Raw genomic sequence first — 17,780 nt, 5'->3', positions numbered from 1 at the left:
AACCCAGCCAGCACGCCCTTTGCCAAGTGGCCTCCAATACTTTCCTTGTGAAAAGCTGTGTGTCTCTTCTGCTGCCGAGAGTTCAGCAAGAACTGAGCAAGACTTGGGTTTTGGGAGAGATGCTGGCCTGGTGGGGTCATGGCTCTGCCCTAACCCAGCAGCATACGGACACAAGGACTTCCTGTGGGAAAACAGATCTGTCCTATCTCCATTGTTGGGCTGTGGCTTACCTGGGACTGCAGAAGCTGAATTGTTTGCACATGACTGCCTCGGTCTAGGTTTGACTGTGGGCTATGGGCTGGTGGGCTTTGTGGGAGTGGTTGGGTAGGAAAGGGTTGGTCCTACAGCTAACACAGATGAGTCAATCTGCATGAAAAACTCGCAACCACTGTCTCAGCTGTGCTTTGGAACACCTCTTGGCAGCCCTGTGTTCCTCGGAGATATCTGGATGTGTCACCTGGCCGTCCACACCTCATGGTGCTCAGGGGAACTTGTGCTGTCTACAGGTTTTTCACTCAAAGAAGATACCATTTCTGGGAACTTGCATAGGAACGTTCAAGATGGATGTTGAGACAGTGTACAGCCAGCCAGGTATGAGAACTGCACCACATACCTGTGTCTGATCCTGGCTCTGTGTGAAACTGGTGTTTCCTTCATGCTCTGATGGGTCTGGTCAAGGCCCTGGTTTTAAAGCACTTAGTTTGCATGAAGATCTGAGCTTGCTTCTCCAGTGACACCTTCTGCACCTTCAGAGGCAGGGTCAGAGCCAGAGCAGTCTGTGCAGACAGAGCTGGATGTGAAATGGTAACCTAGCTGCTCCCTAGGAAACTCCTCCTCTTCCCTCTCAGATCACAGGTTTTTCCAGAAGTGGGCAGTTATCAGTGACCCCATGGACACCCAGGCAGGCGTGAAAGGCTTTGTGAAGTGCAACATCTCTGTCTCTGCACGCGGGGATATTGTGGGCTCCCTTCCCACCTATTCCAGGAACCAGGATGAGGACATTGAAAGGTAGGTGCAGTGGGATCTTGCATGGCCCTGAGGAACACTGCCATGTCTCTCTTCACACAACCTTTTTTTCCCCATTTTCCCTTCTTCTGAAGGGCAAAGACCCAGTGAAAAAGACCTGTGGTGAGGCAGGATCCAATCTTTCTGCAAATCAGTGAATTTCCCATCATTGTGTTCCGTGGACTCCAGGAGAGAGGCAGAACATGAATTTGTCTTTCAGGAATCTGCTGCTGCCTAAGAGAGTCCCTGCAGAGAGACCTTGGGCCAGGGTCTGCATCAAACTCTATCGTGCTGAGGGCCTGCCCAGCATGACAGCAGGCATCATGAGTGGTATCTCCAAGATCATAGGGGAGAGAAAAGTCTTTATTGACCCATATGTGCAGGTCTCATTCTGTGGGCAGCAGGTGAGTCTGAGGGGAAGCTGTGTTGGGACAGGCTGATTCTCCCTTGGCTGTGTGGCAGCACGTGGTGGGCTCACGGTGCCAGGAGCCTCCATGAGGCACAGCAATCCCACTGAAAATAGGCTGGGAGAGCTCAAGTGTTGCTGCCTTTAGCAGTGGTCTGAGCTGTGTGGCCATGGCTGTGCAATGTCTGAATGAGAAGGCTGTTCTCTGCTTTTGTCTCTACAGAGTGCTGCTTATAGGACATCCTCAGCCCTGAGCACAGCTACTGGCTGAGCTACTGGCTTTGCAGGCAGATATTCATATCATTAAATACAGGGATAAATCCTGGAGCAGAAGTCCTTTTTCTGTGTCAAGCTGGGCTCAGCCTGAGACCCTTGAGAGACTTTACTGAGATAATGACCCAGTTTTTGCACACAAGGTCAGGCTTTTTGATCCCATTATATCCATTAATATGAGAATCAATCCCTGATTGGCAGTCTTGTGGGCCTGGAGTGCTCCAGGCAGCCCTTAGATACCTATGAGTCTGCTGCTCGTTTGCATTCCCTTGATTGTGTAGGTCATGCCAGGGCCTTGGGACAGGCCCCATTAATGAAACAGAAAGGAATTGCAGGAATGGGGATAGGAGCAGGGACACTGCCACATCCAGAGCCTGCCTGTCACTGTCTGCAGGTGGTACAAGAGTGCATGCCATTCCAAGACAAGCTTTGAGGCATCCCTTTCTCTGGGCACCAGTTGGGTCAGTGACACTTTCACACCTTCCTCTTCCCAGGGGGAAACGTCAGTAGACACCAGCACCACTGAGCCTGAGTGGAACGAGCAGATCAGTTTCATTGAGATGTTCCCACCTCTGTCCAGGAAGATAAAAGTCCAGGTGCTGGATGATGCCAATGTCGGTGATGTGGCCATTGCTACACACTACATTGACCTGCAGGAGATCTCAGACCCTGACAGGAATGGTGAGGCTTGGCATGGCTGCCTTGGGCAGGAGGTCTTGGGCAGCTCTGTGCCATGCACTTTCTGCTTGGCATGCTGGTGTCCTGGGGCTGGGAGCAAAAGTGGCTGAAGCACGCTGACACTCTGGTGTCATGGGCAGTCCTTTTTGGGGAGGTCTTTCTGCAGCAGCACCCTGGAGCACAATGAAACCCTGTCTCTGTCTCGGCAGGTTTTAACCCCACATTTGGCCCAGCCTGGGTGAACCTGTATGGCTCCCCCCAGAACTCAACTCTGCGGGATGTCCACAAAGACCTCAATGAAGGCATCGGTGAGGGCATCTTCTACCGTGGGCGCATCCTCATGGCCATCACAGTGGAGATCTTCAGCAGCCCCAGTGCAGGAGAGAGGAAGCTTGGGTACCGGATGAGAGGTGCCCTGAGAAAAATGAAGCTGAAGAAGAAAAGTAAAAAATCCAAGGAGAAAACTAAAGAACTGAGCCAGCTGCAGGGAGAGGGGGAGGCTGGGAGGTCTCAGGAGGCTGAGCAGCCCAGGGAGGTCACTGTGGAAGTGGAAGAGCTTCATCCACTCCCTGAGGTGAATTCTGTGCTGACATGGCTGATCCATGCCAGTCTTTGGCATGCACATCTGTGAAGGGAAAGAGGCAAGGTGGGAGGCAGCTGTGTTGATGCAGTAGCCATCCCTTAGCCTACAACCTGCTCAGTGGCTTCACACAAGCATCAGCCAATCCATGGCTCTGCACCAACACCTCAGGATTTCCAAGAAATCCTATCCTGCTTCTGGCAGACCAGTGGTAATCTCAGCAGCATCCTGCTGAGGTCCTGTGGAAGGGCTGGCAGACATCAGTTATGCCCTGGTGCTCAGGCAGTGCTTTGGCACACGAGGGTCTCAAGCTGATTTCTGTCTCCTTGCTCAGAATGTGTTGGGGAGAAAGGATGAATTCCTTCTCTTTGCTGCCTTCTTTGAAGCCACTATGATGGACTCCTCTCTCAGCTCGAAACCTGTCAACTTTGAAGTCTCTATAGGTGCGTATTCCCCAGGGCCCCACGTCCAGAAACTATGGGAACAGTGTGAATCTCCCTCTGACAGGCAAGTCAGTTCTTCATACTGCCCTGTCAAGTCAGCTCAGGAAGTTGGGAAAGATGAGGAATGAGTCCAGGGAGTGTGCACAGTGCTTTACTAAAACCCTGAATGTCTTCTATGGGACTGGAGATTCGCACCATTTGTGGAAATACCTGTTTTGGGAAAGTTTGAGGAAACTCTTCTAGTAAGTAGGAGTACAAAGAAGTAGAAGAATTTGGTAGCAAGAAAGGGAAAAAAAGGAGGGAAAGCTGGGATACTGGGGTTGGCCATGTGGCACTGAGGGGATATGACAACAAGTGATGGGGAAACAATGGTCTGAGAGTGGGTCAAAGCCCTCACCTGCTAAGCTGGACGGGTGAAGATGCTTGATGCTGAGATAGTACTTGAGGAGCTGATGCTGGTCCCAGTGTAGGGATGTAGATGGTAGTCCGCAGGCACTTGGTGGAGCTGATAGAACTGAAGAAGGCATACACAAGGACCTCCTTGCAATTGCCCAGCTCCCTCTCGGACCTCCTGGTTGTCCATGTGATGTGCCAATGGTTGGACACAACTACTAGTTCCCAAAGAAGTAAATGCCTCTGTGGCAGTCTTCCTGCCAAGAGTCTGGTATTGCCAGCTAGAAAATGTCTTTTCTAAAAACACCTGAGTGATCCCACTTACCAGTTTATAATTTAATGCTCACCTTCAAGGAAACTACGGCAAATGTGAAGAGGTTGTGACCAAAGGATGGCAAAAAGTGGAAAAGGGAGAAGTGAAAGAGGAAAGGCAGCCTTTACTGGATGCTGGTTCAGATGGTGAGCTGGATGCTGAAATGCTGACTCCAGCTTTAGCAGCAATGAACAAATCAGTTACAAAGAGTCAGAGACCAGAGCCCATGGAATATGACAAGTAAGTCTTCTATATCTTTCTATTCCACCTTTCTTGGAGCTGTTACAGCTTCCCACATTGGTTGTTCCAGATGTTATTAGAGGTCTGCTCTAATAACATCTAATGCATCATAGGTTTCTCTTCCTTGCAACCCTGCAGCTTGCCATGGCCTAGCTGACTGGGATTTCCCACTAGCTCTATGAGCCCTATGGTGTCTACTTGATGTTTGCAGATGGCCAAGGATGGGGTCCCAAGGAAACTGAGACCTGTCAAAAACAGCCATCCCAGTGAGGAAGGAGAGGAGTACTCTTGGCATATGCTATCCTATGTTGAGCAGACAAGACACATACAGAAGCTCTTCTGATGTTTGTTCTGGGAATATTGCCTAGTTTGTCCCATAGGCCTGGCAATGTCTTAGTCTTTGTGTTGTGCAGCCTGTGCCTGCTACTATTTAGTCCCATAGCAGTGAGAAATCTTGGCAACTTCCCATGCTCCAGTCAGCCTCATTTGTCTAAGCACGTGTTGCTGTCTCTACTAGAAACCCTGTGTGCTAGTTTGGGATGGCAAAGGGCAGATCCAGCAGCTTGTACCCATGTCCATGGTGCAGAGCTCAAAACAGACAATTAATTCCCTATAAGGGAGACAGAGTTCAGCCTCTGCTCCCTTGCTGGATGTGCAAGTGCATGTGTTATGATATGGCATATGCTTTCTGTAGCAGTAGCCATAACCTCCTCTGCCTGCTGTCCTTAGGTCATACAGCTGCCTGCCCATGACACATGAAAAACCCTGCGTGTACGTATGGAGCTACTGGGAGGATCACACCTGGAGACTCTGCATTTCAAACCAGATTGTCAAACTGGCAGAGCGTCTGGTAGCATTTTCAGAGTTTTTGTCTGTGTCATCCTCCTTCCTGGTGTGCTTTGTTGCATGTGCAGTTGCTGTGCGAGATGTTTGCTGTCCTCACCCCCCATGCAAGTCCATGTCTCTCACAGGGCTTAGTCCCACATGCCCTTTAGACACGATTGGGTAGGCCACATGGACTCATGCTGTGCAACTGCCTAATGGTGGTTCCTGGAGGAGTCAGTGATGTGATATGAAGTCTGTGACAAGTTCCTCTGCTGCCAGTCCTGAGCTGTGTGAGCCATGGGCAGATGATTGGGCAAGCAGACTCTCAGGTTGTCGTGAAGGGGATGCAGTCTCTCCCCAGAACCTTGCCTTTCCCTTTTGGCTTGAAAATATGAAAGTAGAGCTTGCCACAATGTATGTTAGTGGCTGCTTGAGGACTGAGACACAAGGTGTTGTAACAACAAATGCTAAGGTTATCCTCAGGCTCTGGAGAATCCCAGGCAGCATAGTGCTGATCTGCAGCTCATGAATCCCAGCTCTGCAGAAAGGCATAAGCCATTTGTGACAAATGCATCCTTGCAAGGTTTTACTCTGACCCCTCAGCCAGGTGCAAGTTTTGTGATATTGCAATTTCGCTGCAGGAGCAAGGGTTGGATGACGTGGAGAAGCTCTTGAGAAGACCAAAAGCTAAAGCAGAAGAGCGGCTCAGAGATGTGCTGGAGGAATTTGTAGGTGGATGCAGGTTAGCATGTCCCTGATGTCCTGAAGATTCTTGTTTTCAGATTAGGAGGTCATATAATGTTCTGCCTCAGCTGTGTGCAGCCTTCTCTCTTCTCCTTTTGAGGTGCATGTGCAAAAGAAAATGAGGATGACTTGGGAAAAGGACCTTCTCTGTAGCTCTTCAAGCTTGGAGAGGAGACTCCAGTCCTGTTATAAGAATCAGAGGGGTCATAAATGAGAGCTTCAGTGCTCCTGGGCTCTCATGTCTTTCCTAAATGTGAAGGATATTTCCTTCACTATTTTCAATCACACAGTCAAAATATCACTCACTGACTATCCTGTTGGGGGCTGCTATGCACTTCAGTCTGCAGTGCTACAGTAGAAAGGGAGCCTCAGGTACCGAGAATCTCCAGTGTACCTTCTGAACCGACAAGCTTGCAGAAGAGAAGGCATTGTAGAAATGGAGCCACCTGACACATCTGGATTGGTACCAGGGATTTGGAGCTTGTGTCCCTGCTGTGAGCTGTGCTCAACATGCTGGGTGCAGAGGATACAGAGTCTGTGCTGCTTTTCTTATTGCAGGCAATATTCACTCAGCGCAGAGAGAAAAACAATGGCTCATCCAGATAACCTGGACAGATGTCGGACAAAATACCTGATGCGCAACATTGTAAGTCATGGGGTTTGGTGGTGGTTGGTGGGAGCCTGTGCAATCCCTGCTCTGGGGAAACTTCTGGAGGATCAGCAGGAACTGATGCTAAGAAGGAAACCTGGAGCTAAAACTCACCGTATCAGTCATGGGCTTTTACTACAGCATCTCCCAGTTCTGCTCAGAGCAATACAATTTCCGGCACAGGGAAAAGAGAGAGAGTCTGGCCATGGCTGCCCCTTTTTCTGTGCAGATGCTGTGCCCTGATACCTTTCTTCATCTCCACTGGGGCATATGTGGTTGAGCACGTGCATATTGCTGCCCAGTAGGTTGCTGGAGGCCTTTTGGTGCACCATATTCCTGCAGGCAGTTTTGTGGTGGCTCACTGAGATCCGCTACTCCTGAAAACTCAGCCCCTTGGCTGAGTACATATCCAGCAGGTCTACAACAGCCAGTCATCTGTCTGTCCTTAGAAAGGGCAACACTTGGGCACTTATCACCCGGCACACAAGACTAGCTAGATGAATGAGAGCACAATTACATACCCTTCATCACAGCACAGCTGTAGAGTCATAGCCCCCGTCAGACTACAAAGCTTTGAAAAGCTGACCAAAATGCAGTGACAGCAGCAGGAAATAAAATTTAGGCATGTCTGGATCCCAGTTCCCTTCTCTCTGCTTCCTTGCGGGTCGTCACCTGAGCTATGGTGCAGGTACTCTTCAAAGCCTGAGAGACTCTGTAAGAGAGAACCCACCTAAGAGATGAGTTTTCTGGCCTTGCCACTCCATAGTGGGTGTACACCCTGAATTTCTTCTGGATTTAATTATTAGTTTTGATTCATCCCAAAGTTTCTTTTCAGATGTGTACACTATCTCCGATATGTACTAATATCGGTGAAAGCCAAGCCCTGTGTTGCAGTTTACTACATCTTCATAATCCCACACTACTGTGGCCCCAAGTTGCTCCTTGGCCAAGATCTCCTCCAGGCACTATCTGGAGCCTTAGAACACCAGCTTCTGGAATGTTTATTCCTTAGACAACTTTCTGCCCCAAATGATTTTAAAGCTTATGGACTTCTGTTCCCAGATTATATTGGCCAGGCTGATGAGTTACTGTAGTCTCCAGTTCATGGAATCCTTTGTTAAATGGCTTGTGACAGGTTCATGAAGGTTTGCTCTCAGCAACTGGGCAGTGAGCCATGGTGGACATCAGGGCGCAATGGGGCAAGATGGACTTGGTCAGCACAATAGGCTCCCTGCAGACCCCCCATGTGGGGTGGCAGTGGGGCATGGCTGGTTGTGTAACAACTGTGCTTTGTGTTCAGATCCTGTGTGCAAAGCAGGGGCTCCGTGTGAGGCGGCACCTGACCCGAGATAATGTCAAGGAGAAGGTTAAGGAGACAAGGAGGATCCTGGCAAAGATACGTTCCATGGCTAAAGAGGTACAGTGGCTACGAGGGAACCCCTGCTCTGAGCTGGAGAGGTTGGGCAAGGAGAGGATACTAAGCTGGCTGCTCGGGCTCTCACCAGTCTGAGCTGAAGCTTTTCCTCTGCTGCTATGTAAAATTCCAAGTTCCAGCTACTGGAAGTTACCATGTTTCCTGTGATAGCTCTAATGAGGGATGAGGCCTGGCAGCTTTGCAGGGCTGTTGGTGGCGGGGCAGGGGTCCAAGCAACTTTGTAGTGGGTAGGAGGCAGAGCAGGGCCAGCTCCAGGCCTCCTGGGCCTCTCTGCCCCACCAGCCCAAGGCCTTGTCTGCAGCAGACAGTTTTGCCTTGGAAAACAGCCTTGCTTGTGCTGCCTGCACTTCCACCAGGGTCTGACCCTTGATACTTTCTGCAGATTCAAACTTGTATTGGAGTAAGATTCTCATCCATAGCAGAGACTCTTCACATTCAGAGTTTCACTTTTTCATTTTAAGTAACTGAAAAAATCGGCGTGTTGTGCTGTAGTGTCAACCAGAACGCCATGTTTGTTGACATTAGGTGGACAGATGCTGTTGAAGTTTGGAGAAGTCTTTCACCAAGTAAAGTCAAATAATTTTCACGTCTTTAGCTATGTGAGGGTAGAGTGATGTACAATTGTAGTGATGATGTTTTTCTTCCCAAGTCATCATTTCTGTGATGGAGCTCTGGTGTTCTGGGGATGGTTGAAGATCTGCCTGTCCACAGGAAGAGGGGAATGAATTCTTTGGTTTGCTTCGCTTGTGTGTGAAGTTTTTTCTTTCCCTATAAAACTGTTTTTATCTCAATCCATGACTTCTTTCAAGTTTACATTTTGGATCCTGTTTCCCATCACACCGAGGGACAGTGTGTGACAGGCTGCCTGGGGCTGAGTTGCCAGCCAGAGTCAAACCACAACACCTCCAGAGCCATATTGCAGGGCTGACTTTCAGAAGTACATGGCCAATGTTAGGTCCTTTATTTCTGGATCTCTAAATCACCATTGCTCAGCAGTCCGTCCTGCGGGGAGATGAAGCTTTCACCATGTCACTGGAGGGAGGATGACACATGCTGTTGTTCTGCTGTGATGTTCCTCCCTTCCCTCCCTCCAGCCCCAGTGCACTCTCCCTGATGTACTCATCTGGATGCTCAGCAACAACAGGCGTGTGGCATATGCCAGAATTCCTGCACAAAACATCCTCTACTCAGTAGTTGAAGAGGAGAAAGGCAAAGACTGTGCAAAGATCCAGACTGTCTTTATGAAGGTAGGGTTTATACCAAAACAGTGTGCTCTTGCTTGCTTCTCACTGTTTCCTTCCCCTTGCTTTCAGCCCTCCTTCCTGAAATCCTTGAGTTCACAAGGAAACACAACTCTCATTCCACAACTGCCTTTTAGCTCTGCTGATGTGATGCTCTTTCTCCTGTGCTCTTTGGTCATTCCCAGGCTGATGGTGATCATCTTGGTCTGAGATGTGAAACCTGCTAAACCTTCTGTGCTTTCAGGTTCCTGGCTTACACACTGGTGAGATCTTTGCCAAACTGGAAATCTACATGTGGCTTGGGGTAACCAAATATGTGAAAAACTGTTTGGCAGAGTTGCCTGAGCAGTTCCTTTCCGAGAGTGAGCAGGAGATAGCCCAGCTCTCAGCATATAGCCTTCCCAGCCGGCTCAGCAGGGATGGTGAGTGCAGATACCAGTTCTTCACATAAGCAGGAGAATAGGGAGTTGAGAGGTCCCATCCATGGATTAGTGTCTGTGGTGGTGCATTGTCCCCTCACAGTCCTTCACCTCAGGCCACACTCTGATTTGAGAATTGTAGTATGTCTGAGAATTAGGACCTGATCTAGGGTTGTCTCCAAGGCATGACTGGGATAGGCGCATCCAGTTTGATCTCATGAGGATGTATTTGCACATTCACAGCTAAAGCACCAGACAGAATGGGTGCTTTGTAGGCATTGAATGTGCTGCCAAATTGTCAATGGGCATGAGTTCTGCCCCTCTGATGAGGCTTGATGGTGCTCCCCCACAGTAGATGCTCATAGCAGAACACTGCACATTTCACATGTTGCATGTCATGTACTTCCCAGACGTGTCTGGGGAGCCCACTGAGCTTGTCGGGCTTGGCTAAGCCTTTTGAGATGTATTGGCCGGAGAACCACAGCCCCTAGAAGTGGCAACTATTTGTCACAGAATGCACCCATTCCTATCTGGCTGGCCTTCTCCTTCAGGCATTTTTTGGCCTCATACAGGACTTTGTCGGGGACTTCCTCTCTCCTTTTCTTACCAGACTTCAGCTATTTCCAGCTCCGAGCCCATCTGTATCAGGCTCGAGGGATCCTACCTGCAGATGATAATGGCCTTTCAGATCCATTTGCAAGAGTGGTGTTTTCAACTCATTGCCAGACCACCAGGGTGAGACCACTTAAACTCTTGCCTCTGTCATCTTGGGAACTTGGGGAGAGAAAAATGACCATGCCCACACTGACATGTTTAAGGTCAGTGCTATGGAAGTCCTCCTGGGACTTTTGTATCTCCAAGGACTTGGGTATCTATGCTCTGAGCAGTGTAATTATGTTCAGAGAATATCTGACAGTCATTGAGCATGGTCTCAAAGGTTGATTGGCATGTGCTAGTTGACCTTGAGTGCTGATCCCACATCCCTCCTGCCAACCACCAGCTGCATGTGGCTGTGTGAGAGAGGGAATCAGCTCGGAGTTCCTCTCTTTCCTGCATGTGGTTTATTTCCACTGACTGTGGAACACTTGGGCCTTCTGTCTCCATCTGCAGATGCTGGAGGAGACACTGAGCCCTATGTGGAATGAGCTACTTTTGTTTGACCAGCTCATTATTGATGGGAAGAAAGAAGAGTTGAAAACAGAGACCCCCATCATTATAATCAACCTTTTCAGCCACAATAAATTTGTAAGTATGGCCACGCTGCCCTCCTTATGTTGTTTCTGGAAAAGGGAAGGCAAAGGATTTCTGAGTACTGCCACTTCTCTGCTTGGTTTCCATGACAGCTTGGTGCTGGTCCACTGGTAATCATGAGTTGTGGGGACTGTGGCTGAGGTTGAGATTTTCTGACTCAGAGATACTCTAAACTCATCAGGGGCTGATGAGTTCTTGTTGGATCCAGGATCTCTTATATTTTAAGAAACATTATGCCTGCTTCCTTGGCAGGTTCACACTGCAGAGGGCTCATATCATGGGGGAACTGATATTGCTTTTAGGGCTATTCCTTCCCTGTGTCCTCACATGTCATCAATCATCCCTCCTCAGTCCTTCCTTTTCTCTCTTTATAATGCTTTAAAGTCACACTGTCTCCTAGAGCCTCTTTGCTATCCTAAGGCTAATGACATAACTTGCACCAGGTTCTCCAGCTGTAACTCAGCAGCTTTCCTGTGGTTCCAGTACAAGACAAACCCTGTCATATTGGGATGAGTCCAGAGGAGGCCACCAAGATGGAGCACAGGACAGAGGAGGAGAGCTGAGTATATTCAGCCTACAGACAGAGGTTGACAGAAAGCCAGTGTCTTTTTGCTGTCTGCAGCTACCTGGTGAGAAAGGATGGAAAAGCTCAGTTCAGATTTCTCATGGAAGGTATCAAGGGGCCCAACGGCAAGCAATGAACACAAACTGGCAAGGAAGAAAATCCATCTTGATATAAGAAAGAAATTTTTACACAGAGGTAGAACGCATGCTGGGCTTGTAGCTCAGAGAGCTTGTAGTGTATCCATCCTTGGAGATACTCAAACCCTGTCTGGAAGAGACTCTGAAAAACCTGACCTAGCTTTCATGTCCTCTGATACATGGTGCCAGGCTGTTTGCTGAGTTCTGCAGGGAGATGAACCGGGAGTTAAGTGGAGCTGCTGTAAACATGCCTTTATCTGTTCCTAGCTCTGGATGGAGCAGAGAAAATCAAAGCAGAGGATAACATGGGTGGAAGAGTAATTTTGTATTGTCCCAGATTGGCTGGAATTAGTGCTGGTCTTTGAGGTGGTGAGATACCACAGGGATGATTTGAGTCACTCCCCTCTTTCCTGCAGGGCTCTCCTGAGTTCCTTGGGCAGGCCTTTGCTGTCCCACAGGTGAAGCTGGTTGATGAGCCATACACCAAACCTGCCCTGCAGTTCTTTGACTTCTACAGAGGCAGCAAAGCAGCGGGAGAGCTCATTGCCACTTTTGAGCTGATCGAGCTCAATTACAGTGGCTATTTGGAGGTAACAGGCTTGTAGAAAGCTGCACATGGTTGTGAGCTCTCTGAGGAGAGCTGTGTGGGTGAGGAGCTGGTTGCATGGGGCCCCACCAGAATTCCAAGTTGGAGGCCATATCTGGCTTTCCAATGAGAGGAGGCTGCCTGGGAGCACAGAACTAGAAGGTGGAAGACAGTGGGCTTGTCATGGCATGGAATAGAAGTAATTTTCATCAAAACCAGTCCTGGTTTTACCTGTTCAGCCATCAGTGCCTGAGGATGTGGAGCCCAAGGAGCCAGACTACCTGGAAGACCCTCGTGCGGGACGGTTCATCATCCCTGAGGGCATCCGCCCAGTACTGAAGGAGTTTCGCATAGAGGTGTGCCTCCTTCTGCTGCACTGGCTTTCCCCTTAAGCTGCCCCTGGGTGGAGGGCAGGGCTTGGTGAGAGAGTCCAGTTTGATAGTCTAATGTGCCTGTGAGGCCTGAGCAGATGCCAGAAATGGAAGAGCTTGACCTGAGGGGGAAACCATCTGAGTAGTTCAACAGGCAAAGCTTCTGGGCAGCTGAGCTGGGAGAGCAGGCTTGTGCCTCTTCTGGGGACTGTGTCCTGTGGGTGGGGGGTGGTAGCATGGGCAGTGTCATGGCTGGCATTTCTCGGACAGCAGCTTCATGTTGTGCTTCAGATCCTGTTCTGGGGCCTGAGGGACCTGAAGAGAGTGGACTTGTTTGAGGTGGATGAGCCTCAGGTGATCATTGAATGTGCTGGCAAGAAGGTGGAGTCAGAGGTTATTGCATCCTACAAAGAAAACCCCAACTTCACTGAGCTGGTCAAATACATGGATGTGGTGAGTGGGAAGGTGGATTCCACCATGGCAGGGTACACCATAGCTACTCTGCATCATATCACTGCATGGGACAACACGGAGGGAAACTGCTTCCAGGATTTTGCTCTCCCATGACCACATGGTTCAGCTGTAGAACAAAACCTTTGTGAAATTGCTCACCAAGAACTGTCTTAGCCATGGCCTGTCACTGCAAGGCTTTGATTTTTGGGCATAGCTGCAAGGTGCCAGCAGGCTTCTCCTTATGTGATAGGGCTGCCATAGTTTGACAGCTCAACACAGATTGATCACCTTTACTCCTGTGAACCCCATGCGTAATTCTTTTGCAGGAGCTCCCAGAGCAGGTGTACCTGCACCCTCCCCTCAGCATCTTTGTGGTGGAAAAGCGTGCGTTTGGGCGCACTGTGCTTGTGGGTAGCCATGTCGTCTCCGATGTGATGAAATTCTCTCCCAGAGAGTTGGAGGAGGAACCAGAGGATGTGCCCAAGGGTAAGCTACTTGGAGAGGTTCTCACAGGGACGACAGGCAGGTTTTGCCAGTGGCAAAGATCCCTGGCTCTTCCACTTTCGCTTAGAAAAATGATTTCTTGCAGCAGAATCCTCTCCCTGCAATCACAAGGTCATAGAATCACAGAATAGTTTGGGTTGAAAGGGAGCTTAAAGATCATTTTGTTCTACTTTCTGCCATGATTACGGACACTTTCCACTAGACCAGATTGCTCAAGCCCTGTCTAACCTGGCCTCGAACATTTCCAGGAATGGGGCAGCCACAGCTTCTCTGGGGAACCTGTGCCAGCGCCTCACCACCCTCACAGGGAAGAGTTTGCTCAATGAGACCTTCATCTTTAGGGAGCTGGTCCACTAGGACCAAGGATTGAAAAGTTTTCAGTTCTCTCATGTTGTCAGGTCAAAGTCTGTTCATTGGGTAATAACTTAGCTAAACAGCTCTATGATAGCAATAGCCAGCACTCCTGATCTGGAAGCATGAAGAAGAAGCCAAAGATTGATCCATCTGTGGCTATTTCTGAGTAGGGAAGGTATATCTCATAATTATGAATTCCTGGGAGTCAGCAACAAGCATATTGATGATGGTGGTTAATCTCAGTACTGTAGTTGGATTTCCAGCAGTATTTTTTCAGTGTCTGATTTAAAAAGCTCTGAAATCAATCAGAATAGTGTTTTAACAGTGAGGATTTTCCTATGGCTGAAAGTAAGAAGTAGTGGGCACAAATAAATGCATGGAAACATTAAGTTTTTTATTTTCATCTCAGCTTGCAATGTCTCATCTCACCGTCTTCCATCTCAGACTGTGGTAAACATTGGACGGGCAGCTGGTGACCCGGGTTCCAGCACTCACCCCCTAAGTTTTGTGAAGGTGAGTCATATGTTGGGTCCAACAAATTTTGAAGTTTGTAAAGCCAAACTGTAGATTACAAACAACAACAACAACAACAAAAAGTTCAGAAATTCAGTGTTAGGTTTCATCCACCAGGTCTTTTTCTGGACTGAAATTCTCCTCTCTCCTGCCTGCTCATTGGCAGCATAATGTGCTGGGGCTCTGGCACAGGGACATTAAAGAGGTCTGCCCTGTGCCTTGAGAATGGCTTCTTTTGTAGCAAAGAACAAAGCTGGAGCCACGGGCAGCTTTGCACCTCCTGTGCTGTGCCTGAATGCTGAGACTTTGCCAGAGGCTCCCAGGGCACTGGAGGAGGGTGCATGAGTGTCCTGGATGGTCATTTCTTCCCTCTGAACCCTGTTATCTTTTCTCTCAAGGCTCCTTTGAAGAAAATTCCTATCAATAAGCTTGTAAAGAAGGAAGATGAATATGAATATGAAAAACTAGAACTGGAAGAACTGGATTGGTGGTCCAAGTACTATGCGTCCCTGAAAGAACTGTATAACCAGGTAATATTTTGTGACAGCTGCCAGCAGAAGGGAAAATAGGCTGCACTAGTCTGATGAAGATATTTTCAACCATATTGAGTGTCACAGGAGCTCTCCTGGCATGGATCTGCAGGAAGATGTGAACTTTAGTGTATCAAGCATATTTAAGGTAGCCAGGTATCAAGCATCTACCAGGTGGGCTGATTTCACTAGGAGGTGGGTATTGAAACATCCCTGAGGCTCGGTGCTCAACTGGTGTGAGAATGAGGCAGCTTCTGTCAAGGGACTTCTGAAAATGTGAGGTTGCTGACTTTAACAGGGACTTTCATACTGCTTACTCTGTCCTGGTTATGTACTAGTATGTGTTATGGGAGCAGGTCTGCTCCAAATTTCCTTCCTTGCACTGTCAACTTAAATTCCAATCAAAAGAAGCTAGAAGGAGGATCTGGGGACAAGAAAAAAGTCATTAAGACACTCGTTGAATGCAATCCTGCAATAATGTTATTGCAGAATGGTTTCAGCTATGTCTTACTTACTCTGCCAGCAGGAAAATGTCAGTGTTGTGTGCTTGGAAGGTGAAGCTTTTTCTGTCAGAGATCTGAGGTGACTGTGTATGTTTCAGGCATTCAGTGATGAGGAAGATGCTGAGAATGATGACCTGAATGATGCAGGTGAGCTCTCTAGCAATACCTCACTCTTTAGTGGGGAGAACCAAGATTTTATACCATCCCAGAGGGTACTGGACTTGTGAGAATAGTGTCTGTGCAGACACCCTTGCAACATTTAGCAACAACAACATAAAAGTGAGCAGAGAGGCCGAAGACATTGAAAAGGGCTATCAGGCTATTTCAAGTTGAAAAAACACCAAACTTTCCTGAAAAAAATTCGGAAAAGTCAGAAAAGTCCTGGAAAATAGTTGAGTCTTGTAAAACGGTGTTAAAGCAAGTGTTTTCCTGTGTGAGAAAAATGAAGAAAAATCATCTGCAGGGATCATGGGATTGTCTAGGTGAGACCAGGAAGCAGTGGTAGGATGGAGAGAGGATGATGGACAGGAAAAACTGTCCAGGATCTGGGAATCACTCTGTGCTTATGGGGTACTCACGTGGGGTGCAGATGAATCAGGTAACAGGAGATACCAGAGGCAATGGACAACAATAACAATCTTTTTATGATCTGAGAATAGTGTTACAGCTGTAGGTTCAGGTTTGCAGAGGTGTAAGCAGTGACTCATATGGCTCTGGCCTGGGAAAGTGCAAAGTATAAAAATGATGTAAATCATCACAATTTAAGGAGAGACTTTGAGGGTACCTGCATCCCATTAACGCTTGAGGGATCTGGAGCCTTGGGAAATGAGACAAGCACACACCCACTCTGTCCTTGGTTTGGTGGTGCCCCTGAGAAAGGTCTAGACATGGTCTCTTTCAGCTGGCTGTGCCAAAAGTGGCAGTGATGCTTCAGTTAGCCACCCAAACTACCAGGCTAGCAAATAAGCTCTCATCCAAAGAGGAGGGTGGACTCTCCTCTGTGCCTTCCCTGACAGCACCTGTAAGGTGGCCCAACCACCTTCCTTCATTTGGTTTCTGCCCAATTCCTGTCTAAATGGTGGCCATGCAGACAGATAGGCAGGTAGGTCTGTGCTAATTTTTGTCCCCCCACCCATCCAGCCATGCTGTGCTGGGAAACTGGAGATGCTGGAAAGACACCTGTTACAAATAGCAATAGCTCCAGTTGCTATGACAGAGGCCAAATCCCTGGGTGAAAGCAGAAACTGTGGCTGGGGTGACTTCATGTAGAGACACTTGATATGATGGGCAAAATCAGAGTGTTTCCTAATCTCTTACCATCATTTCTAGATGGAGGGAATTTAAATGCATCTTTCATTGACATGGAAGCAGAGGATGAGGCAGTGATTGAAACTGAACCTGCTCAACCGAAGAGGAAGCTCATTGCCACCCTTCAGGTGATAATTGGGGTGACCTAGTCACTTTCAGCCCCGGCCCTTCGTCCATGTCTTCCTCACCTTCCTGCAGTGGAAATTATGCTGGGAGGAGAACCTGCAGTGTGTGCTGAGGACACACCATTGCTTGCCTTTGATGTAGCTAGTAACACCTTGGAGCCAAGCTGAGATGTGAAACCACATCTAAGGCTGGCCCTAGGGACATGCAGGAAAATCATTAACATCCTGCCCTGAGTAATACAGAAGTAAGGTAGGACTAGGTGAAATGATTGAAACAGAGAAAGGATGGTCTTTCTGACTCTCCTTCCCTTTGAGATGGCAAGAAAAGGCTCACAATAACTTTCTACTTATTTCAGATCTACAACTCTGAGCTGGAACATGAGTTTGGTAATTTTGAAGACTGGTTGTCTATTTTCCCCCTTCATCGTGGCAAAGCAAATGAAGATGAAGATGGAAATGAGGATGAACGCTATGTGGGGAAGTACAAGGTACTGTTTCATTTGGATGACATTTGTGCTGCTTGTGGAAGAAAATCCTTATAATCTGTATTTCAGGGCAAGCCAACACCAGTAAAACCTTGCAGAATGCATGGGTGTGCAGTTTGGGCTGCAGCACGGCCAGGGTATTGTTAGTGCCTGTTGAAGCAATTGTACTTTGGTCCTACTGTTTTTATCTTATAAATCCATCCAATTTAGATTTTTTAACTGCTACAAGGAGAAAGTATGAAACATAAAGGACTCACTCTGGTTGCAGCCTCTGGGTCTATTCAATATGCATATAAGTACTATATAAGTAAGTTTCACTGGTTTTAAGGTTAGGAAAACTTATTTAAAAGAGGTGTCATCCTCCCATCCAGGAGCTCTTGAAGACTCTAAAATATCAACTACAGAAGTTGTAGCTGTCGCTAGAAAACGTTTGGTGTCCTCTGCCTTTGGC

General features: G+C 48.2%; 1 protein-coding gene across 6 annotated transcripts in view; it reads left to right on the top strand.

Moving 5' to 3' along the window:
* LOC134426787 (fer-1-like protein 4) overlaps positions 1-17,780 on the top strand; it is a 65,080-nt gene that overhangs the window by 36,003 nt on the left and 11,297 nt on the right. For 5 of the 6 annotated variants that reach the window (XM_063172024.1, XM_063172025.1, XM_063172023.1 and 2 more), the window contains 24 exons: positions 507-591; positions 849-1,008; positions 1,226-1,409; positions 2,179-2,365; positions 2,572-2,936; positions 3,277-3,385; positions 4,133-4,331; positions 5,061-5,181; positions 5,798-5,898; positions 6,459-6,546; positions 7,850-7,966; positions 9,079-9,231; positions 9,470-9,647; positions 10,255-10,379; positions 10,755-10,889; positions 12,014-12,187; positions 12,423-12,539; positions 12,846-13,007; positions 13,334-13,493; positions 14,275-14,378; positions 14,777-14,908; positions 15,510-15,558; positions 16,741-16,847; positions 17,201-17,332. In XM_063172024.1, coding sequence (XP_063028094.1) covers positions 507-591; positions 849-1,008; positions 1,226-1,409; positions 2,179-2,365; positions 2,572-2,936; positions 3,277-3,385; positions 4,133-4,331; positions 5,061-5,181; positions 5,798-5,898; positions 6,459-6,546; positions 7,850-7,966; positions 9,079-9,231; positions 9,470-9,647; positions 10,255-10,379; positions 10,755-10,889; positions 12,014-12,187; positions 12,423-12,539; positions 12,846-13,007; positions 13,334-13,493; positions 14,275-14,378; positions 14,777-14,908; positions 15,510-15,558; positions 16,741-16,847; positions 17,201-17,332 — 3,444 coding nt within the window. The remainder of the gene's footprint in view (positions 1-506; positions 592-848; positions 1,009-1,225; positions 1,410-2,178; positions 2,366-2,571; positions 2,937-3,276; positions 3,386-4,132; positions 4,332-5,060; positions 5,182-5,797; positions 5,899-6,458; positions 6,547-7,849; positions 7,967-9,078; positions 9,232-9,469; positions 9,648-10,254; positions 10,380-10,754; positions 10,890-12,013; positions 12,188-12,422; positions 12,540-12,845; positions 13,008-13,333; positions 13,494-14,274; positions 14,379-14,776; positions 14,909-15,509; positions 15,559-16,740; positions 16,848-17,200; positions 17,333-17,780) is intronic. The other variant, XM_063172027.1, reaches the window with a different exon arrangement.

Source organism: Melospiza melodia, chromosome 19 (assembly GCF_035770615.1).
Source record: "Melospiza melodia melodia isolate bMelMel2 chromosome 19, bMelMel2.pri, whole genome shotgun sequence".
Classification (NCBI taxonomy): domain Eukaryota; kingdom Metazoa; phylum Chordata; class Aves; order Passeriformes; family Passerellidae; genus Melospiza; species Melospiza melodia.
This window is presented reverse-complemented; position numbering and strand designations above follow the sequence as displayed.